General features: G+C 52.9%; 1 protein-coding gene across 1 annotated transcript in view; it reads left to right on the top strand.

The window, feature by feature from the left end:
* The window catches only part of LOC140680999 (uncharacterized), a 206,132-nt gene that overhangs the window by 20,157 nt on the left and 161,620 nt on the right, over positions 1-24,355 (top strand). The window contains exon 4 of the mRNA XM_072919905.1: positions 16,664-16,863. Within this exon, the coding sequence (XP_072776006.1) occupies positions 16,664-16,863 (200 nt within the window). The remainder of the gene's footprint in view (positions 1-16,663; positions 16,864-24,355) is intronic.

Here is a 24,355-nt window from a genome sequence, read left to right as displayed (position 1 = left end):
GATGATCCTGTGTGTCCCTTTCAACTCAGAATGTTCTGTGATTCTGGGATTACAATTCCTGCTCTGCTTCTCTCATCCCCCTGTTGTCTATAACCAAAAGAGAAAAAATACCCTTGCAACAGTGTTAGAACAGTAAAGTAAAAACCTGACATTTATTGGAAGCTTCCACGTGTCCCAGAGGGGATGGGGCACACCCAGCCCATGATTTCAACAATTTATTAAGGTTAATTAATTAGTATATTTAACAGGGACACCCAATAGGAGTTTCAGTTGCCCCAGTTACACACCCCTGGCTCAAACCATTGGAGTAGGTCCAAGGGCTTCTTTGCCCACCTTTAGTTATGACTGCTCACATAGTGTGTGTTTTTCTTGTAGGTCTTCTTCCCGGTAATAAGACAATGCAGTTTTTCAGGAATGTATTTAGACAGTCACCTTATTGTTCTGAAATCTAAGAGATAGGTAGGAAACATACTAGAGTCAGTAAAAGATTACAATTATATAAGTACCAAATAGTAATTTAATAAAATTAATTAAAAGTTTAATAGAGTTAAATAAGGATTATAGTTTTATAACTATATCATAGTAATTTACAGAGATACCGATACATGAAAGATGTATTAATAGCAAAAATCTTTTTGTCATCACCCCAATTTTTCCATCCTCCTCCAAGCAGGAAATTGAAAGCACTCTCAGGAAATCTACTGATCTTTACAGCAATCCCAGGCTTACCTTCTTTGGGAAGTGCCCTCCAGAGCTGTGCCCAGGCTGGTCTGGAGCTGGGAGCAGCCCTGCCCCACCCAGCCCCTCTCAGCAGCAGCACCTGCCCTGCTCAGGGTGGCTCCTTCCCCCCACAGCTCCTGGCCAGCGCTGGGAGCAGCTCCAGGGCCGGCTGAGAGCTGTCCCTGGCAGGCAGCAGAGTCCCTGGCCCAGCACAGCGCCCTGGGCTGCAGGACCCTGCTCTGCAGGACAGCCCTGGGCACCCCTGGCTGCTCTGCACAGGAGATGAGCAGAGAATGCACTCACAGGGTCTGTGGGCATTGGGATGTTCCAGCTTTAGGAGATCACTCCAGGAGCTGCAGCTGCATTGTCCTGCAGCCAGAGGTTCCTGTGCCAAGGGCTGGCAGTGATTCTGCCCCAGGCACTTCTCAGCCCTTCCCAGCCCTGACTGATTGAAGCTCTCTGTGCCTCTGTGCTGTGCCCGGGCTGGCTGCAGGCAGTGCCCCAGCCCTGCTGGGCTGGGAGAAGAGCTGCTCAGCAAGAGAAATGTGCTTTTGAAGCTCTGCTTGGTTACCAGGATCACCCTCTGTGCCAGGAGCCCGGCCCAGCTCAGCAGCACAGACACAGCACAAGGACTTTAATGACCCTCTGGGGCTTTGTGCTCAGGCCCTGAACATCAGGCCCTGAGAGGGAGCTGCAGAAACCTCTCCAGAACTCCAAGTCAGAATCCAACTCCAAAGTTTCTTGGACTTTTAATGGGTCCCACTGAGGGACACGACTGAGAAAGTGTCCCCAGGCCCCAGGCAGAGCAGAGAACTGGAGGCACTGATGACAGGTGGGGACAAAGAGAAGCCAAGTCTTGGTGCCCTGGGGCACAGCAGGGTCTGTGCCACCAAGGGCTGGGAGGAGACACCTTGTCCTGAGGCCCTGGGGTCTCCTGGCACAGCCCCAGCCAGGCTGGGCACTGTCACCCCCTGGTCCTGCCCTCAGCATCCCCCCCTAGCCCACATCCCAGTGGCCTCAAGGATCTGCTGGAAGGAGTCCCTGGGGAGCCTTGGCCAGGAATGGCCCTGGGGGTTCCTTCATGCTCCCAGAACTTCATTTCTTTTAAGGTACTTGGTGTTTCCCTTTTGATACAGACTCTGTGAGAGGTTTGTGCAATCATGGCCCCAATTATCTGCTTTAACGAGTCCCTTGAGAGCTTTGTACTGACACTCACTGGGGCTCATTAATACTCTGAGATACTAAACTTTTTTCAGGTACTTTGGATTTTCCTTTCCACACTGAGAGGTTTTTGTGCCATTTTGAGTCTCCAATTCTCTCCTCCATGGAGTCCATGAGGAGCCTGTGTTGGGGATGGACCTCAGCAGGTCCCTTTAATGCTTTGAGACAGTTTGGGGTTTTCTTCTGCCATTGACTCCTGGAAAGGTTTGTGCAATCTCCTCTCAGGCCCTGAGGTTCCAGGGCTCAGCTCCAAATGCACCACGGGGCTCATTAGGTTCAGGCAACTCCTAACAAACCATGGCTCTGCCTTGTTTTCCCTCTGGTCTGAGGCAGTTCATCAGGAAGTTTCTGTAGTGGTTTTGGTTCACCATTTTGAGATTTCTTGGGCAATATATCAATTAGTGTGGTGGGTTCAGTGCTGTCTAATTACCAGTGCACACACTAGAATATACTTACTCATTTCCTGCTCTTGAGATAGGATTAGAAGAAAGGCAAAGTGGGCTCAAAACTTTTAAATGGTATCAAGAAAAGTTTCTTAAGAGTAACTAAATGACAGGGTAATAAGGATCAGAACAAAACTTTCAGAACACTTCCTTTCTCCATACAATCTGACAATGTAAAGAGACAAAATCTAAAATTTTCTGTCAGTTTTCTAACTCTAGAATAGTCTTTCTTCAGTTCACTTAGGGAAAGAACCTCCTCTTGTTAATGTTATGGAGACTTCTCCACAAGAAAACAATTATCTCATGGCTTTTCTTTTCCATGAATAGCAGCCACTAGGAAAAATCTGCAATTGTGAAATCCCTCCCATTTTTTCACAGATTTTCCCACAGCTGTGTTTAGGGGACATGTCAATTTAAGTGGTATTAGTTTAAAGATGTGCTGTTTAAGAGCAAAGGTTCTCTTTCATCTCTTTCTGAAATCATCTTAATCTCTGGGAATAGAGATCTTCTTCTTCTCTCCCTGAGGGCACAGGGTCTCATCACTCTGCTCTCTTTGTGTGTTCAAACACCTCATGGCATCAAGCTACTTCAATATTTCCTTACTTTAGCATGGAGGCCTTTGCTGAACAAGTCATCTCCCCATATTTTTCAGTGCCTTATAGGGAAAAAGAGAGTCTGATGTATCAATGAAATCCTTCTCCATAGCTTTACCAGAGGATTTCAGCCCCAAGATCAAGGCATCTCCTCATCCCTCCCATCTGGGACTCAACTTCCTCTTCACTGACCTCGGTGTCTTCATGTTGCTCCTCTGTGTGCCTGCCCTGTGTCCTTTTCTCTCAGTGGAGGGAGGATGGCAGCACTGGAAGAGTCAATATCTGCTGGGGGCTGCAGATGGTTCCATGACCCCAGGCAGGCTTGGTGGCCAATTCTTATTTTTGCTGTGGTTCCTGGACATGAAGACCAGCTATTTTCCTCAGGAATGAAGGAATAGAGTGCCACTGTTTTAGGGGCAGATGAAAGGTTACCACTAGAGGACAAGGCCAGCCAAAGCTGCCAGGTATTGTTCTGAGAGATACCTTCACAAATTGCAATTTTTTTAGGGAAAGTACCACCAGGTCCTCACAGTGTCACCATGGTCTCCATAGGAAGGGAACAAGCGAGCCCCAATGTTCCAGGGGCAGATGAGCTTCAGCCCCCAGAGGCCAAGGCCAGCCAGATCAGATGGTGCTGGCAGATTTTGTCCTTGGACTTAGGGAATTTTAGAGGTGGAATACCAGTTTCGGACATGGTTGCCTGGAGGTGAAGGACAGTTCTTTTACACAGGAAGAAAAGCATGGAACACCGGTGTTTCAGGGGCAGATGAAAGGCGGCCATCAGAGGCCAAGGGCAGCCAGACCTCTCTGTCCTGGTAGCTTTTGTCTGAAAGCAACCCTTGGATAAAGGAACTTTGGAGGTGGAACCAAAATTTTGGCCATTCCTGCATTGGTAAGAAGGATGGATCTTTTCCATAGGAAGGAAAGCCCAGAGCCGCAGTGTTTCAAAGGCAGAGGAGGAGAGAGGTGGCTCCTGAGAGGTTGAGCCAGTCAGACCCGTTTGTCTTGGTAGCTTTCATCACTGAGAAATCTTTGGATCTAGGGAATTCTGGAGGAGGATTCCCAACTTTGGCCATGGTCACCTGGTCAAGATGGATGGTTTTTCCCATAGGAAAGAAAAGCCCAGGTGAAGCCCAGGTGTTTTGGAAGAAGATGAGAGGTGGTCACTATAGGCCAAGAGAGTCAGACCTGTTTTTTCCTGGCACCTTTCATCTGGGGGAAATCCTTGGATATTCAGAATTTTGAAGGTGGAATCTCAGTTTTGGCCATGGGCAGGAAGAAGAGTTCTTTTCATCAGCAAGGAAAGCACAGAGCCCCAGTGTTTCAAATGCAGATAAGAATTAACTCTTGAAAACCTAGGCCAGCCAGACTTGTCAGTCCTGGCAGCTTTCACCTGGGAGAAATCCTTGGATATAGGGAATCCTGGAGGCGGATTCCCAACTTTGGCCTTGGGTGCGTGGGTGTGAAAGGAGCTTTTATCCCATAAGAAAGAAAAGCACAGGGTCCCGGTGTTTCACAGGCAGACGAGAGGTGGCCCCTGGGTGACCAAGCCAGCCAGATCTCTCTGTCCTGGCAGATTTCATCTGGGAACAATCTTTGCATAAAAGCAAAATAAGAGGAGGAATCCAAATTTTGGCCATGGGCTCCTGGAGGAGAAGGACAGTTCTTTCCACAGGAAGGAGAGCACTGAGCCCCAGTGCTCCAGGGGCAGATGAGCAGCAGCCCTTGACATGCCAAGGTCAGCTGGACCTGTCAGGTGGTCCCCAGGAGGCCCAGCCAGCCAGACCTGTTCCATGTTCCCTTGGTTCCATAGGACCCCACAGTGTCACAATGGTCTCCTTGGTTCCATCAGGCCCTGGAGTGTCACAATGTTCCCCTTGCTTCTGCAGTGTCACAATGGCCCCGTGCTTCCATGAGCCCTTGCAATGTCACAATGGCTTAGTGGTTCCACAAAGCCCTGATGTGTCACAATGGCCCCTGGGCTCCGTGTGCCCTCGCTGTGTCACAGCGGCTCCTCTGTGACACTGCGGCTGCACAAGGTCACCATGGACCCTTGGTTCCTTGGGGTCTCTGAGTTCACAATGGTCTCCTTGATTCCATGAGGCAGCACAGTGTCACAATGGCCCCTTGGTTCCATGAGGTTCCATGAGGTTCTGTAGTGTCACCGTGGTGTCCTTGGACCTGCATTGTCACAACTGACCTGTGGTAATCACATATCCTCTGAGCAGAGAGAGAGCTCTCCCAGGATTTTCCTGGGAAGCTGTGAGAAGCTGTGAGAAAGCTCAGAGAAAAGAACGAGAAACAATTCTTATCTTCACTTGCTGCACCTGTTGTTGTGCACATGTGGAATGTGTTATGGAGATTTGTTTACCAAAGGGCAATTTCTTAATTGGTCAATGGTGATGGTGTTTGGATTTCAATTAACCAATCTGGTTTTTCTGTATCTGTAGCAGTCAGAGGCCCTGTAAGGCCTCACTGGGGATCAGTTACCTAAGATAAGAAATCCTGAGTCATGATGACTGGACCAAAGAAGCCCCTCTTCCACATTTGGACCCTTGTTATCTCTCTGTAAGACCATGGCTCACATTCGCCCTGACCCTGGCAAGTGGACAATTTCCAACACTCCTGTACCCATTTCTGCCCAGTTTGGCAGAAGAGCTGTCACTGTCCCTTTGACAGGAGCTGCCAATAAAGACACGGCTGTGGAACCGCATACAGCCTTCTCTCTCTCTCATCCCTGTGTCTGCCGAGGCAGTTAGCGAGCAAAGAGCTGAAATCACTAAGAGCTGAATTCACCAAAGAGCTGAAATCACTCCAGAGCTGCTCGCTAAGTTTCCCCGCGCCTGGGAGGCTGCCTGAGGGACCTGGACAGGCTGAGCCCATCAGCCCAGCGCTATCCGGGACACCAGCGGCAGCCGGGGTTGGACGGACCCCTGGGACCCCAGGTTGCATTACACTAACGGAGTACTGGCATCCTGGCACCCCTGAGAGCAGCATTCCTCATGAATTGTCACTGCCTCGGGCAGCGATGGCCCCTTGAAGGTAACTTCTCTGTTACAGAACAAATTATCTGAAGAGGCATCTGATGAATCTGCATATCGCCATCTGGGATGAAATCTTCCGGAGTTGGACGGCAGACCACTCACCCAGCAGTTCCTTTACCCACATTCGGCTGAAGACGTGTAAGTTTAAAACAGCCTTTTTGCGTGCTTTTATTTTGGGTCCCTTTTTAGTTTTTCTTTCTTTTTTTTTTTTTTTCTTTTTACTGCTTGGGGCGGGGAAAGGGAGCGATACTGAAATGGGAGCAAAATGAAGTAAATTAAAATGATACCAGAAAGAGAGAGACTTATATTTACAAATCCTACAAATCCTATCTGCTAACAGCTTTTCTTTCTCTAAAGGCAATCTTTCAAAAACTAACTAGAAAAAAATTATAGAATAGATTGTTTTCCAGTTTCCAGATACTAACACACACACTATTGGTTTGGATTCTTTTTGGGACACAGTAGGGACAAGAATATACACTTTTCAGATTAATGAAAACTTTTCTGTAACTAAGTTTCTACCTCTATTTCACTCAATTACTAAAGCAGTCGGAAAGACAAATTCTCTGCAGCTTCCTTCTGCTGAGGAAATTCCACCCTTATCTTTCTCAACAGACACTGTCCCTTCAAATGCTAATTTGCCAGATAACATTCCTCTCTCAGTGCCTGGGACGGGGAACACAGACATTGTACCACCCCACCCACCCGCGGGGTCCGTGGAGCCCACCCATCCCTCGCTCCCCCTCGGACGCGGCGAGCGCGGATTCCGCTCCGCGGTCCCGCAACACGCGGCGCGCTGCGCGCCCCGTGCCCCGCTCAGTGTTGGGCTGTAACTGTGTCGGTTTCCATCGGGAACGCCCTGCCTCACCCCAAAACCTCCGCGCAGCCCCCGTGACTCCCCCAGCCCTGCAGCCGTGCCTCCCAGCCCCGCTGCGGCTCTCCCCAGCCCGCTCCCATCCCTGCCTGCCTGCCCGCCGCAGCCCCGCCGGGATGGCAGCAGCTCCCCCAGCCCCACCGCCTCCTCTGCCCCGCTCCTCCCTTGCCCTCATCCCCAAGCGCTGTACCCACCCACCCACCCTCAGCGCCCCCCGAGCGGCACCTCCGAGACCCCCACGGGGGCACCCCACTTCCCCACGCACCTCAGCCCTGCGCAGGCTGTGCCACAGTGGCGCTGCCATTGCCGCTCCGCTGCTGCCTCCCTCTAGCCAAGCCCAGCCAGCTGCCCCCTCACACTCTGTCCAGCCCCCCACACCCCTGCCAACCCTCGCTCCAACACGCCCAACAAAGCGGAGTGCACCTCCTGCTTGCTCTCACTCCTCATCTGAGCACAGTGAGTCCGATTCTGACACAGAGGACACTGATCCACGGTTCCATGAGGTTCTGCAGTGTCACTGTAGCAGTCAGAGGCCCTGCAAGGCCTCCCTGCCGGTCACTCACCTAAGATAAGAAATGCCTAAGTCACGGTGACTGGACCAAAGAAGCCCCTCTTCTGCATTCGGACCCTTCTTATCTCTCTGTAAGGCTATAGGTCATATTCTCCTCAAACCTGGCAACTGGACAACTTCCAACACACCCCAGTACCCCATATAAAGACCCATTTCTATCCAGTTTGGCAGAAGAACTGTCACTGCATCCCTTCAGAGGAGCTGGCAATAAAGGACATCGCTGTGGAACCGCATACAGCCTTTTCCTCTCTCTGTCCCTGTGTGTCTGCCAGAGGCACTTGTGAGCACAGAGCGAAATCACTGAGCTGAACTCACAGAGCTGAAATCACTCCAGAGGTGCTCGCTAAGTTGCCTGTGGCTGGGAGCTGAGCCGAGGGACCCAGACAGGCTGAGCCTGACAGCGCAGCGCTATCCGGACACCCACGGCAGCGGCAGCCCGGGGGTCAGATGGACCCCTGGGACCCCAGGCTGCATTAACCAGGAGTGACTGGGATCACAGAGGAACCATAAAGGAAGTTACTGCAATAATACTGGGACTATCTGGGAGTGACTGGAATCATACTGGGAGTGACTGGAATCATACTGGGTGACTTGGAGTGACTGGGACCTTACTGGGGGCAAATGGTACCATAATGAGAGTGACTGGGTTCATACTGGGATCATACTGGGAAGGACTGTAACCGTACTGGGAGTGCCTGGAACTATTATAGGGGTGAATGGGAACACCTGGGAACATGCTGGGATCATACTGGGATCACACTGGGAGTGACCAGGATGATACTGGGATCACACTGAGTGTAACTGGAAGTGACTGGGACCATACTGGGGGTGACTGGGAGCCACAGGGCCCATGCTGGGAGTGGCCTGGGGGGAGCTGGGGGAACTGGCCCAGCTGGGGCTCAGGGTTGTTCTCCCCCAGGGCTGCCCCAGGTCCTGCTGCCACCCCTGGCCCCACAGAGCTGAGGGACAGGGCACAGCTGAGGGACAGGGGACAGGGACAGGGCACAGCTTAGGGACAGGGACAGGGCACAGCCAAGGGACAGGGGACAGGGACAGGGGACAGGGACAGGGCATATCAGAGGGACAGGGCACAGCCAGGGAACACGGCCTGGCCAAGGGACACTGAGCCCCAGCACTTTGGGCTGTTGCCCTTGGGCTCCCAGCACAGGCCCAGGGGCAGAATCCCCTCCAGAAACTGTTGCTTGCTTTCAGCTCTGCTCTGGAACATTCCCCAGGAGCCCCTGCAGTGGCTGCAGCCCAGCCGGGTGCCCGGGGCCACCAAAGCCGCTCCGGCAGTGCCCTCCTGCCCCGGGCAGGGCACGGAACACCCAAGGAAAGGATCGTGCTGGGCTCAGGGCAGGGACAGGGCACTCCCCTGGTGCAGCTACGGGCACAGCAGAGCCGGCCTGGGCAAAGGATTGGGATCGATGTCCCATGGAATCCCAGCAGGGATTACTTCTCATTGCACTGCTCTCGTTCAGTTGTCATCAATTCCAATCATTTCCACATGGAATTCCCATGGCAGTGGGTTAGGGGGGAGGTCCATCCATGGAATTCTCACCTGACTGGGATGAGAGTGAGATCTGGCCATGGAAATTCCATGGCAATTCCTGCATTCCCAAGTCCCCCATTCCTGAATCCCCCATTCCCATAGGAATTGCCCTTCCCCTCCTACACCCACCTTTGTGCTCCAGAGCCTCCCGACCATATCTGATGTATTTTGGGGGCCTTTCCACACAGGTGTATCCCAGGTAATGCTTCATCTGCTCCACCATGACCCCTCTGGATCCCAGCACCTCTGGGTGATCCAGGTGGCACCACTGGACACTGCAAAGCTCCCGGATCCCAGCTGGAAGGAGATGAAATCCCAGCCCTCGTAGCCGTACTGGTGGGATCCATGGACACTCTATTGGACAGGAGGTCACAGCTGGAAACCCCCTGCACTGTGTGGAGACCTGGGAACGAGGAGAGAACGGACCCATGGAGACATGTCCCAGCCCCAGGGAGCCCCTTGGAGCTCCCTGGATTCCCATCCCAGCCCCACAGATCCCTCCCATCCCCAGAGATCCCATCCCAGCCCCTCAGAGTCCTCCATTCCCACAGATCCCAGCCCAGCCCCGGCTCCCCCCACTGCCCCTGCTCTGGTTGTACCGGCCCCGTCTCCAGGTCACTGTCGGCCACGGGCCGGTTCCTGTCCTTGAGCTGGGTCTGGCTGTCCCAATATCCCAGCTCTGGCTATCCCAATATCCCAGCTCTGGCTGTCCCAATATCCCGGCTCTGGCTGTCCCAATATCCCGGCTCTGGCTATCCCAATATCCCAGCTCTGGTTATCCCAATGTCCCAGCTCTGGCTGTCCCAAAATCCCAGCTCTGGCTATCCCAATATCCCAGCTCTGGCTATCCCAATATCCCAGCTCTGGATATCCCAATATCCCAGCTCTGGCTATCCCAATATCCCAGCTCTGGCTGTCCCAATATCCCAGCTCTGGCTATCCCAATATCCCAGCTCAGCTCCCGTCCCCATCCCCGGTGTCTGTGCCTCCATCCGGCCCCGCTCGCTGCCGCAGCGCTCGCAGAGGGTCCCGTCCACGTCCCCCACAATCAAGGACTGGGGGACCCCCGGGCCAGGCTGTGACAGCACCACTTCCAGGAACTGCAGGGAGTGGAAAACTGGGGGGACACAGAGATTTGGGGGAGCTGAGGGGGCTGAGAGTGAGAGTTTGGGGATCCAGGGGGGGCCACAGGCCAAGGAAAAGGGGGACATGAAGAGATGGCAGAGCTGGGAAGGAGGTTCAGGGGCTGAGAGCCAAGGAAAGGGGGTGCAGGGACTGGGAGAGCTGGGATGGGGTGTCCAGGGAATCCTGTGCCCAGGAAAGGGGGTGCCAGGGCTCCTGAGTGTGAGGAAAGGAGGAGCTGGGAGCTGGGAAAGGCAGGAATGGGGGCCCAGGGGTCCCAGGTAGGGAAAAGGGTGGGACTGGGGGGTGGGAGAGGTGTGGGATGGGAACATGTTGAGTTGGTGCCGGATAAGGGGGTGCAGGTGGGTCTCACTGCCGGGCAAAGGGGTAAAAGGGTGTCTTGGTTCTCAGGAATGGGGGGGCAGGGGGGTCTCAGGGTCACGGAAACGGGGGGGGGCAGGGATGGAGAGGTAGAAGGGAGTTCCAGGGGTCCTTGAGCCCAGGAAAGGGGAGTCCAGGGTTTCCCAAAAAGGGGTACCAGGGTGGGAACACCCGGGGTGTTTGGGAAGGGGGAGTTCAGAGGGTCTCTGGCTTTGCACAAAGGTGGGGCTGGGGGCTGGGAAAGGCAGGAATGGGGGTCCACGGTGTTCCAAGGCGTTCCAGGATCAGGCACACGGGAAATCTAGAGGCTGGGAGCAGGGAAAAGGGGAGCAGAGGGCCCTGATGTCTGGAAATGGGGGATTCAGGGGGGTCCCTGTGCAGGATAAGGGGAGCAGGGGGGGTCCCGGTGCCGGCAATGGCGATTCAGGGTCCCGGTGCCGGGGTCCCACTCCCCCCTCGCCCGCCAGGAGCGCCCCCAGCCCCAGCGCTGGAGCCACCGCGCTGCTCCTCCTCACTCCCAGTATGATCCCAGTATGATCCCAGTAGGATCCCAGTAGGATCCCAGTAGGATCAGCCACCCAGGAGCTGCTCCCAGTATGATCCCAGTACAGCCCAGTCACTCCTGGCATCCCCGCACCCTTCTCTGCGTTCCGACCTGTCCCGGCTCCATCCCCGCCCCTCCCGCGGCTGCGGGGAGGAGGAGGAGGAGGGAGGAAGAGGCGGAGCGGCAGCGGGAGCAGCAGGAGGAGCGGGGAGGATGAACCGCGGGGCTCCGGCTCCGCCTGAACTCGCAGCACCCCGGGAGCGTCGCCCCCATCCCGCAGGTACCCGGGCAGGGGGAGCTGGCCCCAAATATCCCGGGGCTCCCTGGGTTTGGGGTTTTTGGGGGGATGTTTGGAGCTGGCGGGGCTCCAAGGCCGAGCCGCAGCTGCCCTCGGGGGGACATCGGGGGTCCCCGGGAGGTGTTTCTGGGGGGTCCCGGTGCGGGTGGCGGCAGAGCCCCGGCGGGGCCGGGGGGATGCGGGTCCCCCCGCGGTGCGGGTTGGGCTTCCCGGCCGGGCCCTCCGAGCTCTGCCGGGGCCGCGTGGGGACCGCGCGGGAGCGGCGGGAGCGGCGGGGGGACCCCGGATTTGGGGAGCCCCGGGAGAGCCGCGGCTTCCCTGGGCGGGAGCGCAGAGAGAGGAGAGCCCCAGGAGCCCCAGCGGGGACCCCGAGAGGGGGGACCCCTGGCAGTGCCGGCACCCGGCAATGGGGGTGCTGGGGCTGGAGGGGCGGCATGGCCGGGAAAGGGGTTCGGGGGTACCGGGGCCGCCAGGGGCTGCTCCCAGCAGGTGCCCAGTTCCTACCCCTGTGTGCTTCCAGTTTCCTGGGCACTCCCAGGATGAGCCCAGTCAGTCCCAGTATCACCCTGGTCACTTCCCCTCACTCCCTGCAGGATCCCTGTTTCTCCCAGGATGAGCCCAGTCACTCTCAGTCATTCCCCATTATGACGCTATTTGCCCCCAGCAAGTCCCAGTTGCTCCCACTTTTCTCGGGTGTGTTCCCACTTCTCCCAGTTGCTCCTAGTATAGTCCCAGTCACTCCCAGTATGATCCCAATATGAGTCCAGTATGATCCCAGTCTGCCCCAGCATGGCCCCAGTCACTCACACTTGCCCCCAGCATGGTCCCAGTTGCCCCCAGCACATTCCCAGTGGCTCCCAGTGTGGTCCCAGTCACCACCTGCATGTTCTTAGGTACTCCCAGTACATCCCAGTTGCCTGGAACATTCCCAGAGTCTTTGCCAGGCACTCCCAGTTTCCTCAGCATGGTTCAGCTGCCCCCAGTTTTATCCCAGTCACTGCCAGTACATCCCAGTTGTCACCTGCATGACTCCTGTCATTCCCAGTTGCTCCCAGTTGCTCCCAGTGTGTGTGCATTTGGCTCCCAGCATGGGCCTGGCAGCTCCCAGTAACCCCAGTCAGGGTCCCTTGGCACCCACTGTAATCCCAGTATGATCCCAGTCACTCCCAGTATGATGCCAGTGCCCCCCAGTGTGATCCCAGCTGCTCCCTGTCAATGCCAACATGACCCCAGTAACAACCAGTATGATCCCTATGACTCCCAGTCTCTCCCAGTATATCCCAGTCACTCCCAGCATACTCCCAGTCCCTCCCACTTCCTCCCAGTTACTTTCAGCATGATTCCAGTTGTTCACAGCCACTCCCAGTCAATCCCAGTATGATTCCTGTCACCCTCCATGGACCTGGCTCCTCCCAGTCTCACCCAGCATGGACCCGGCTGCTCCCACTGTGATCCCAGTATGATCCCAGTTGCTGCCAGAATAGTTGCAGTTGTTCCCAGTTCCTCCCAGTATGATCCCAGGTGTCCCTAGAATAGTCCCAGTCCCACTCAGCATGGTCCCACTCACTCTCAGCTGTCCCCAGCATGGTCCCAGCTGTTCCCAGTGTGGTTCCAGTCCCCCCAGTATGGTCACAGACACTCCCAGTGTATTCCAGTTGGCCCAGTAAGGTTCTGGTGACCTCAGAATGATTGCAGTCTTTCCCAGTTACTCCCAGTTGCCTCCAGCATGATCCCAGTTTCTGGCAGTTGCCCAAAGTGTGGTCCCAGTCACTCCCAGTATGAACCCAGTTTCCCCATTTGTGGTCTCAGTCCCCTCAGCACGGTTCCAGTACTTTCCAGTTGGTCCCAGTTGCTTCCAATGTGTCCAGATTTTCCTCCCAACATGGGCCCAGTAGCTCCCAGTGACCCCCAGCCAGGATCCATTCACACCTGCTGGAATCCCAGTGGCTCCCAGGATGATCCCAGCTGCACCCAGTCCCCCCCAGTATGGTTCCAGTCACTCCCAGTATGATTCCAGCCCTGCCCAGAATGACTCCCTGTCACTCCCAGGGTGGGCCCAGTTGCTCCCAGTCACCTCCAGCATGGTTCCAGTCCCAGCCAGCACACTTCCAGTCATTCCCAGTATGATGCCAGCCAATTCCAGTAGGATCCCAGTATGAATCCAGTATGGGCACAGCTGCTCCCATTATCATCCACTGTGGTTCCAGTTGCTCCCATTTACCCCCACTGTGGTTTCAGTCTCTCCCAGTGTATCCCAGTTGCTCCCACCATGTTCCCAGTCACTCCAGTTGTCCTCAATTGCTTCCAGCCTGATCCCAGTTGCTCCAAGTAAGATCCAGTAGGATCCCAGTTGCCCCCAGCATGCTTTCAGTTGCTTCCTGTTCTCCCCAGTGTGATCCCAGTTGCCCCCACTTGTCCCTTGTATCAACCCCATCACTCCCCATATGATCCCAGTTGCTCCCAGCATGGTCCCAGTCATGCCCAGTTGTCCCCGGTGTAGACCCACTCACTTCCACTCACTCTCAGTTCTCCCCAGCATGGTCCCCGTTGTTCCCAGTGTGTTCCCAGTCACCCCAGTAAGGTTACAGACATCCCCAGTAAATCCCAGTTGCCTTCAGCATCTCTGTGGTCATTCCCAGACACTCCCAGTGATCCCAGTAAGGTGCTTGTTATCCCAGTATGATCTTAGTCATGCCCAGTATGTCCCAGTTGTCTCCAGCCTGCATCCAGTCATTCCCAATTCCTCCAGTTTGCTTGCAGCATGATCCCAGTTTTTCTCAGTTGCTCCCAGTAGCCCAAAGTGGGATCCCAGTTGCTTCCTTTCATCACCAGTATGAGCCCAGTAACCTCCAGTATGATCCTTGTCACATGCCAGCACTCCCAGTATGGTCCCAGTATAATCCCAGTAACTTCCAATCACCACAGTATGGTCCCAGTTGCCTCCAGCTACATCAGCCCAGTCAATCCCAGTATGATGCCATTTGCTCCCAGAGTGCTCCAAGTTGCTCCCAGTCACCCCCAGTACAGGGATGCTGTGCATGGTGTGTTCCCAGTCACTCTCAGACACTCCCAGTATTAGTCCAGTCCCTCCCAGTATGATCCAGAGATGATGCCAGTGTGTTCTCAGTCAGTGCCAATATGAACCAGTTGTGCTCCACATGGTTCCAGTTGCCCCTTTCACCCTCACTGTCCCTCCCAGTCTCTCACAGTGTCCCCCAGTTCCTTCCAGCATATTCCCACTCACTCCCAGTTCCTTCCAGCACGATCCCATTTGCTCACAACTGCTCCCAGTCAGCCTCAGTGTTGTGGCACTCACTGCCAGTATGATCCCAGTCACCTCCAGCATGATCCCAGTATAAGCCCAGTCGTTTCCAGTCATCCCCAGCAGGCACCCAGTGACTCCCAGTTCCTCCCAGTTGCTCCTAGCATGATCCCAGTTGCTCACAGCTGCTGCCAGTCACCCTCATCATGCTCCCAGTCACTCCCAGTATATCCCATTTGCCCCCAGCATGGTCTCAGTTGGCCCCCGTAGGCTCCTACTCTGTGTCAGTATGATCCCAGTACGATCCCAGTCTCCCTCGGGGTGACTGCAGTCTTCCCTGGCATGGGCCCAGCTGCTCCCAGTATGATTCCAGAACAATCCCAGTACAAACCAGTCCTTCCCAGTGCTGCCACTCCTGGCATCCCCGAGCCCTCTCTGCGTTCCCCCCTCCTGATCTCCTGAGAGGAGCCCCAAGGGCCGGCAGTGCCCAGGCAGGGTCCCCAGGCAGCCCCAGTTTGGATGTGCAGCCCCCAGTTTCCCCAGTTTGCCTCTCCTTTGGCCCGGGCCGGGTTCCCCCCTGGAACAGCGGCTGGGAGCAGCCGAGAGCCCCGCGCTGCCCATCCCGACCTGTCCCGGCTCCATCCCCGCTCCTGCCGCGGGCTGCCGGGGCTGCGGGAACGGGAACCGAGGGTGTCGCTGCTCCTGGGGGAGGAGGAGGAGGGAGGGAAGGGCAGGGATGAAGGAGGAGCGGGAGGTAGGGATGGGGAGGAGGAGGAGGAGGGGGTATGGAAGGGGAGGGATGGAAGAGGAGAAGGAGGTGGGGATAACGAAGAAGAGGAGGAGGAGGACGAGGAAGAGGAGGGGGGATGGAAGGGAAGGGATAAAGGAGGACAGGCAGGAGGGGACGGGACACAGGAGGAGGAGGAGGAGCGATGGAAGATGAGGGATGAGGGAGCAGAAGGCGGTGGGGTTAGAGAACAGGAGGAGTGGGAAGGAACGGCAGGGAGAGAAGGGCAGGGATGGAGGAGGAGCGGGAGGTGGGCTTAGGGAGGAGGAGGAGGAGGAGGAGGGATGGAAGAGGAGGGGCGGCAGGAAGAGGGAAGAGGAGGTTGAAAGGCGGATGGAGCAGAGCAGAGAGAAGCGCGCGGTCAGCCCTGCCTGAATTCGCAGCCCCCACCTGTGGGATCATCGCCCCCCATCCCGCAGGTGAGCGGGGAGGGGGAGGTCGGGCCAGGTCTCCTGGGGGTGCCTGGGTTGTGTTTTTTGGGGGGATGTTTGGAGAAGGAAGAACTGCAAAGCGGAGCGGAAAAGGCCCCTTGGGGGGACTCCTTGGAGCCCCGGCAGCCCAGAGCAGGGAAGAAGGGGAGAAGGGAGCCCGGGAGCCCAAACAGCCGCGGCACCCCTGAATGGGGAGAGCCAAGAGGGGGGAGCTTTTGGGATTGCTGGGACTCCCGGCAGCCTGGGGAGGGCGGGCAGCGAGGAGAAGGGGGACCCCAAATCCAAGCGTGACCCCAGCAGCTGGGACAGGGGGGAGCCCCGAACAGCAAAGGGGAGGCAGCAGGGATGGGGAACTCCTGGGAGGCTTTTTCAGGGCTGGATCTCGGTGTTTGGGAGGTTTTTATGGAGCCCACGTGGCCAGGGACTTCTAGGGATGGACTGGGACAGAGGGAGCTTCAAACTCAACGTTCTCATCTCTTGTTTTCCCCAAACCAGGATTTCCCATTCCCAGCCCCTGGGAGGCTGCGAGGAAGAGGAAGAGCCTCTCCTTGTCCTTTGTCCCCCAGAGCAGGAGCTGAGGATGGAGAGCAGGGAGGACAAATCCCCGCGGCAGAACCTCGTGGAAGAGGCCGTTTTGAGCGGCTCCAGGGCGCAGGAACCCGACGGGGAGGAAAAGCCCCGGAGATCCCGCACGAGGAGGGGCTGCAAACGCAGATCGCGGGGATCTGAGGGGGAAAGACCCACCCTGGGCCGGGGAGGCGGCCGGAGATGGAGCCAGAGCTCGGAGCTGGGGGTCCCTGAGCAGCTCCATGATGGGGAGAAGCCCCACAAGTGCTCAGAGTGTGGGAAGAGCTTCAGCCGGAGCTCCAGCCTGATCGTGCACCAGAGGACCCACACCGGGGAGAGGCCCTACGAGTGTGGGAAGTGTGGGAAGGGCTTCAGCCGGAGCTCCAGCCTGATCAGGCACCAGAGGATCCACACTGGGGAGAGGCCATACGAGTGTTCCAAGTGTGGGAAGAGGTTTCAGACCAGCTCCGATCTCCTCAAGCACTATCAGGTTCACACAGAGGAGAGGCCCTTCTGCTGCCCCGACTGTGGGAAGGGATTCAGGGACAACTCAAAACTCATCCAGCATCGCCGCATCCACAATGGGGAGAGGCCCTACGAGTGTCCCCGGTGTGGGAAGAGATTCTCATATAGATCTAACTTGACTAAACACCAACGGAGGCACCAGTAAGGGAAGCCCTGTGAGTGCCCCGAGTGCGAGAAGAGCTAAACTCCATCCCCCACTGGAGGACCCACATTGGGCACAGCCCTGGTGACCCACATTCCCTGTGATCCATGTTGGGAACACACCTGGCTGCTTCTCCTTTTGTGTTGACCTTCATTTTTTTCTCTTCTCAAACTCTCTCTGCTCCAAGACCCAAGAGGGATCCATCTTTCACCTCAAATCCACTCACATCCCACTGAAAACAAATTAATTTTAACCCACAGAGCCTCAATCCCACCTCAAATTGTTTGTTCCCACCTCAAAAAAAACCTCAATCCCATGCCAAACTCATTCGAATCCACAGCTGCCAGGGTGAGATGGGTTTGGGAGGAGATTGGGAGAAGTGGGATCCCAGTTTGGAGCGGTGAGATGGGGATTGTATGGGGCTGGGTGGCTGGGATGTATTTGATAGCAAATAAAACTTTCAGACTTAGTGATTTCTTTGCCGTTCATCTCCAGTCCGTGGCAGTTCTGTTTTTCAGGGCACCACCTTCTCAGCTGATTGTGTTTGTGTCCTCCTTTCCCTCCCACCTCTCTTTGCCTGCTCTGTTTCTCTCTCCGTGTCTCCCTTGAGCCAGGGACCTCCAAAGACCCTCCCCCAATTTAATTTCCTCAGGGACCACCCAAGATCCTTCCCTGATTTAATTGAATCCTCCTCTAATTTAATTGCCCCCTCTGCCCCCAATGACCCACCCCTGATTTTTTAATTATTTTATTTCCCAATTATTATTTTAATTCTTAGTTCAGGAGGTGAAGATATGGAGGCCAGCAGTGAAATGTCTCTGTAGGATTTTGCTCCACGTGGCTTTCAGCCCCTTCTCAAGAGCTTTGCCTTCGAGGGCAAAGGGAATGTCTTTTCCTGGCTGGGAGCTGAAATTCCAGACCTCTGGAATGTGCGCAGGGCCATATAGACTGGGATCAACCAGAGATTGGGATCAAATATGCACTGAGATCCTGTGGTCTAGGATCAACTAAGGACTGGGATCAATTGGGACTGGGGTCAGATATGGACTGGGATCATATGGCCTGGGATCAAATATAGACTGGGATAAAATTGGGACTGGGGTCAGATATGGACTGGGATCATATGGCCTGGGATCATATGTCTTGGGGAAGCTCAAATAGGAAAGCCTTATAAATATGACTGCCTGGCAAAAGGTTTAGAAAATACAGAGACTGAGATGGTAACAAGTTGTGACATACCAAACCGTAGTTCCTGCACAAGTAGAACACAATCGTACAGCCAGGATGAAGACAATCCCCCCTTCTGGTTGAACAATGCCCTTACCTACAGGTAAGTCCAAGGGTCAAATGGACTGTTGGATCTCACCCCAATGTATGGTTCATCCCACACCTGTAACCCTCCCCTGAAGCATCAGGAGTCTGTGACCCCATTGGCCCAAGTCTTGTTCCAGCCCACCTTGAAGCCCCTGACAAGGAGTCCCTGAGGAGCCAGATGCTCTTTTGGAACTTCCCTTCTCTTGGAACTGCCCCTCTCCTGGAACATCCTCTTGGGATCCTCTCTTATCTCCCTCTACCCCTTGCCTCTCCCTTCCCCCACGCCCTCGGGCCTGCCACGGGTCAGGTCTGGTGACTCCAAGCAGGGCCTTTCACCCTCTCTAATAAACCAGATATTCTAAGGGCAGCCTTCAGAGATCTCTCGTCTCCATCCACCCAAAGCGTCCTGGAGTTCAGCGTCCTCGCAGTATGGACTGGGATCAACTAGGGACTGGGATCAAATACGGACTGGGATCAAATATAGTCTGGGATCAAATACGGACTGGGATCAAATATGGACTGCGATCAAATATGGACTGGGATCAAATAGGGACAGGGATCAAATATGGAACTGGGATCCTATGGACTGGGACAAACTGGACTGGGATTATATGGAATTGAGATCCGATGGAACAGCATAAAATTTCTAACATGACACATATAATATTCATTGTAACATTTGCGAAAGGCCAATTATAAATATGCATTTGTCACAATCTCTCCTCTTATTCTTTATAAATCATTTGGCTTGAGCAATATTTCTTATCCTCTTGCATTCTTTGGACTCTGTTGGTAATCAAATAAAACATGGGATTATCAAAATAATCAAAATATCAAAACACTTGTAACACATGAAAGGAAGAATCCTAATTTCTTCCACCATCCCATTCTCAATACATTACCCCACCTGTTAGTTTTTAACATTATTTTCCGTTTGGTTGTTTTTGGACTGATACCAGGGTCATAATTTTTTTCTGATATCCTTTGTTTATTCCAGGATGACGCCCTCATTGCCATCTATTTTCAACAATCTGTACACCCCATTCTTTAGCCAATAAATAGCGTAAAGCCAACCTATTTTAATACACTGCAGTTATAGTTTGGCTTTGCTGACTCAATATTAATTCCAGTGCCTGAGCAGCTTTGTTTGTTATCTCCTCTATAACTGCTTGGAGTCCTATAGTACGATGCAGTATATAATTTGGGGTTAATACAGAGCTAGACTGCTGTGCTTGTTTTACCTTTTTTTTTTTTTTTTTTACTAATTGTCTCTTTACCAAATCTTGGACTATATTTCTAAGATCAATTGTAAAACAAATCCATCTCTCTCCTTTTGGACATTCCATGCCCCAAGTATTACTACTTTTTCCCAAGTTCCTTGTAATCCAATATTTTTCCCCATTTTGCCTGCAGGTACTCAGTTTGGGTGGGTCTGTGGCTGTTGACATGGGTGTGTGTAACAAAAAGGAACTTTGGTTCCTTTCCGTGTAATACTTTCTGTAGCATTTGGGACACGATCTTGCTGGTATCTCAGAAGGGAAAAGACAACAAATGAGAGACAGAAACAGGAATGACAGAGGTCTGGCATGGCTTATACCCCCACTTTCCCTGCCTATGGAGTTGCTTCCCACAGCAGGTACGTGTGATCTTCTCGGTGGTGAGTACAGTGCTCAGTCCAGGCTTGCCCTCTGTTTCCCTTGTCACTCCTTTTTACTCATTTTTTTAGGCAAGTCCTTTTCGACACTCCTTAACTGGGGTTTCCCACCATTCCTCAGGTATCTCTCACTCAACAGGCACTAATAATCCATCCACAAAACAAAGTTATTACTTCGGTTTTTGAGTTCTTTCTGTATAGGGAATTGATTCAGTACTCAATACTTCTTGCAATGAGAACATAGATTTTGTGAACTACAATGCCAATTATTCTCATAATTTAAACATTCACTTGTAACCCAGCTAGCGTGTCCAGTATTGGGATGAATCAAATAAAGTATACAGTATAGTACTGATGGCAATTTCCCTTCTTCCCTGTACAAGCCACAGGCTGAGGCCAGGCTATAAGAACTCTTTGACTAAAACACTCCCGACCCTCCTGTTTGAAGTGGCAGTGTTCCTCTGCCAAGGAGGTGTCGGAGGCGTCTCAGGGTTTATTCAGGCAGGGCTTAGAACCAGTGATGCAAGCTTTGCCTTATTTCTCAGTGAGGTGTTGTTCTTTGTACCTGCCTTGGATCATTTGGGTCTTCCCAAACCATTACCACCCAGTCCTGGTTGGAAGTCAGTTTGGTATCACCCAGTTTAGATGTGATAGTCCATTCCTCAAGTTTCTTCACAAGTCCTTTGGTTTTGCTGGCATGAATTCACCCTCTTTCCGTGGTTTGGATTGCTGCTTCAGTGGTACCTGGAAAGGATTTCTTAATAGCACAGTGTTAAAAGAAAAACAATACTGCATTAACTTTTACCATTAGTTTTCTTTAAAACTTTCTGAGTTTAACTAAACTCTTTTTCTACAGCCACTTCTTCTTCTTGTATCCAGCTGTGTTAATAGCTGCAGAAACCAATTCTTCTTCCTGTGAGCTATAATTAGTTAAATAAAAAGACCAGGCCAATTTTAACATGAGATGTATCACATCTCTTGCCTTTTACTTTTTGGGTAATATTTACCTGTTTTAGTCTTACAGACTTTTAGTCTTCAGAACAGAAGCCTTCTCTTCTTAACAACAGCAATCAGAAAGAAAAAAGAAATCTTGCTTAAGACAATAAACCACTTTGTGAGAGTCCTATCTCTGCCTTGATCTTATCTCTACTGGTGGTCCTGTTCACAGCCTTGGGTTTAACTCTGTCCTTCCCCACTTCCCCCCCTCCTTGTTGTCACTCTGCCTAGCAGGAATGGGGGAGAACTTACAGATAGCTGTGGCTGAGGGGACCTTGGGGGTGTATTTCGCTCTCCCCTTCGCTCTCTTTCTCTCTCTCTCTCCCTTTCTCTCTCTTTCTTTTTCTCTCTTCACATTTCAGCAGCCACATTCCAATATCAGTCCACTTTCTAACATTAATCCTACCTCCTGGAGAGGTGAGTCTGCCAATCACCTCTCCCCCCTTTTTCAACTTCCTTACAAAGTAAATTACTTTTGTTATGCGTGTTCTGCAGGCCTGTAATTCATGGCACCCTCCACCAAGGCTACCAGCCACTCACAGCTGACAGTGCAAAAATAAAGACTTGGTTTGCTATCACAATTTTTCCATTCACAAGTTTGAAAAGGTTGCAGGAACAAAGTAAACAACAACTTACTTCCAAAGTGACCCTGCCTGCATCAAAACAAATTTAAGGCAATGCTAGTTAGTGCAATGCAATTTGCAACGAAGCCAAGGTTTGATTTGGGAAGGCCATCTGAGGACACAGAGCATGAGTTTTACAAATCTGTATTTTGAAGAGGGAATGGACAAAATATGAATAGAGTTGAGGGCAGGGGGAGGACAGCAAGTGAGGAATTTTTCTCTGCAATACTCTCTTTTTGACTGCCAGGAAACACTCTAACACTCTCTCCAAGGAGATAAAGAAAAGCTCATAAAAAACAATCTACATTACATATACTACCATTCATCTACATTTACTCACTTTTATTTTTCACTAACTCTCACATACAACAAGAAGATACTTTTTACTTTCAAACAGTCTACATTACTTATCTACACCCTGAGTGCTCTTGGAATGTTAATCCCTCAACCCAGCAGGTTTGAATCCTGGATGCTCTTGGGCACTCTTATCCCTCAATCCGGCACTCCACGGGTTCCTCTTCTTCCTAAGATCCAGTCCCAGTTTCTCTGGGAGGGATTCTCTCTTTTTTATCACTCACTTGGTCTCTTTACTGGCCGTTTTTCACATGAAAAAGACGAAAAGCAGCATGAGAGACTACAGCAATCACTTGGCAAGTCTGGGATACCCAGCAGCTTCTGTCACACACATTCATTCCCCCCTTATCCGCCCCATCCCAACAAATACTCACCTATCCTTTGTCCTTGGGTCTTGGTTCTTCGTGTACACTTTAGTCTTGGGGCTAATTACTGTGGTTTTAGGGAATGCTTTCCCTTTTCTTTGTTTTATTGTCTCCTTTTGCCCATAGATCATAACCTGTGTCTGGTCACACACCAGGGGAACAGAGCGAGGCTGCCTAAATAGGGCAGGACCAGTCTTCCTCACCCTGACTCTCCAAGGCCCCGGCAGAGAGGGGTTAGAAACCGTCCTTTGCGACCATAATTGTGAAAAACGCCAATCACTTGGCTGTTAAATTTTAAATATTAACATGGTTATTAAAATAGTAACACAATTAGAGTAATAAAAATTTAGAGTTAGGACAATTACAAGACAATAAAAAGCAAAGAATTAAGGATGTCCTGATGCTCTGGGGTACTTAAGCCACAACAAGCATACCTTGTGAACAAAGGAATCACCCCTAAAACTACACTATTGCATATTCATATATCCTTCATGGTTATGCATACATTCTATTTAAAACAAGAAACTCTGTTATATGCCAACTGTTTCCTTTAATCCCCATGGCAAGGCCTGAAGAAATTAGCTTCTTCTGACAAGAAAGCCATAAATTCCTCTTCTCTGGAAGATTTAGGTGTTCTGTGATGGTTACGTCAAAGCGAGTCTCTCATTCCTTAAAATAAAAAACAAAACACATAAGGAGTTTTTATTTTAACTACTAAAGCTTCATTTTAACTACAAAACTACATTTACCATGCTATTAAAATGTTAATACAGCACTATGAATCAAACTAACATAATACATACAGTAACTATGCGCAAAGAGCCATATATTATGCGTTTTTCACATTGGGTGCCTCCTGAATTGCCCCGGAAAGAGCCCATCTCTGCACGGAGCCACGTTTTTTCATTTGTAAATTAGGTCTTTCTTTCTCCGTCATCTGTGGTATCTGAAGCCCCGGCTGCTGCTTCTGGCCTTTTAAAACTTTAAGAATCTTTTTGTACAAGGACAACTGACTTGATGTATATTTTACATAAGCACGAATTATTCCATAACATATAATACAATGGGGCTGCAGAGATTCCCCCTGCAGGTCCGTGGGGATGCAGAGATCCCCCTGCAGCCCCTGGAGGAGCCAGGCTGGAGCTCGGGGATGCCTGAGAGGAGGCTGTGACCCCGTGGGCAGAGGGGCCCCGCTGGAGCAGCCTGGCCTGGCAGGACCGAGCCCGTGGCACAGTGACCCACGCTGCAGCACTTGGAGGGGGCTGTGCCCCAGGGGATGGACTCGGCTCGGAGAAGTTCCTGGAGAAGTCTCGGCTGGGAGAGAGCGCAGGGTGCAGCAGGGAACGACTCCTGTCCCTGAGCAGAGGGAGAAGCCGCGGGGGATGAGCTGAGCACGGCCCCATTCCCTGTCTCCTGCCCTGCCGGGGGAGGAGGTGCAGCTGGGAGCAGGGAGGCGTGGGCAAAGCTGCATTTAAGGCTCTGCACTGACTTCTCCTTATCCTGCTCTGAGTCTTTGGAGTTTTCTGCCAGAAATCTCTCCCCTCCCCCGCTCACCCACAGGGCTTTGGGCAGGTTTCCCTTTTTGGGGGCAATCAAAGCCAAGCACCGATGCACTAATGAGGGGCAGGAGAAGGGAGGCTCCCGGGCTTCCCGCAGAGCCGGAGGCACGGAAGGCGCAGGGCCGGGAAAGCCGTGGCGGGAGGTGTGGAGAAGTTTGTTTGTGTGGGCAGCTCAATCCCGCCTCGGGCCCGGGCCCGTCCCGGGGCTGTTGCTCATCTCCGGCTTTGCCCTCACGCAGCGCGGGGGGCCCTGAGAGCGCGGGGCGAGTCTGGGCCGTGCGCAGAGCCCGCCCCCAGCTCGCTGCCATTGGCCGCTGGTGCCGTCAGTCGTGGTTGCGGCGCGCTGATTGGTGGGAGCGGGGCGCAGCACGGCCCCGGCGGCGGGCTGAGGGCGGCCGTGGGCGGGCAGCGGC

The sequence above is a fragment of the Taeniopygia guttata genome, chromosome 30, assembly GCF_048771995.1.
Source record: "Taeniopygia guttata chromosome 30, bTaeGut7.mat, whole genome shotgun sequence".
In the NCBI taxonomy this organism is placed as follows: domain Eukaryota; kingdom Metazoa; phylum Chordata; class Aves; order Passeriformes; family Estrildidae; genus Taeniopygia; species Taeniopygia guttata.
Note: the sequence above shows the minus strand (reverse complement) of the source record. Positions and strands in the feature narration are given on the sequence as shown.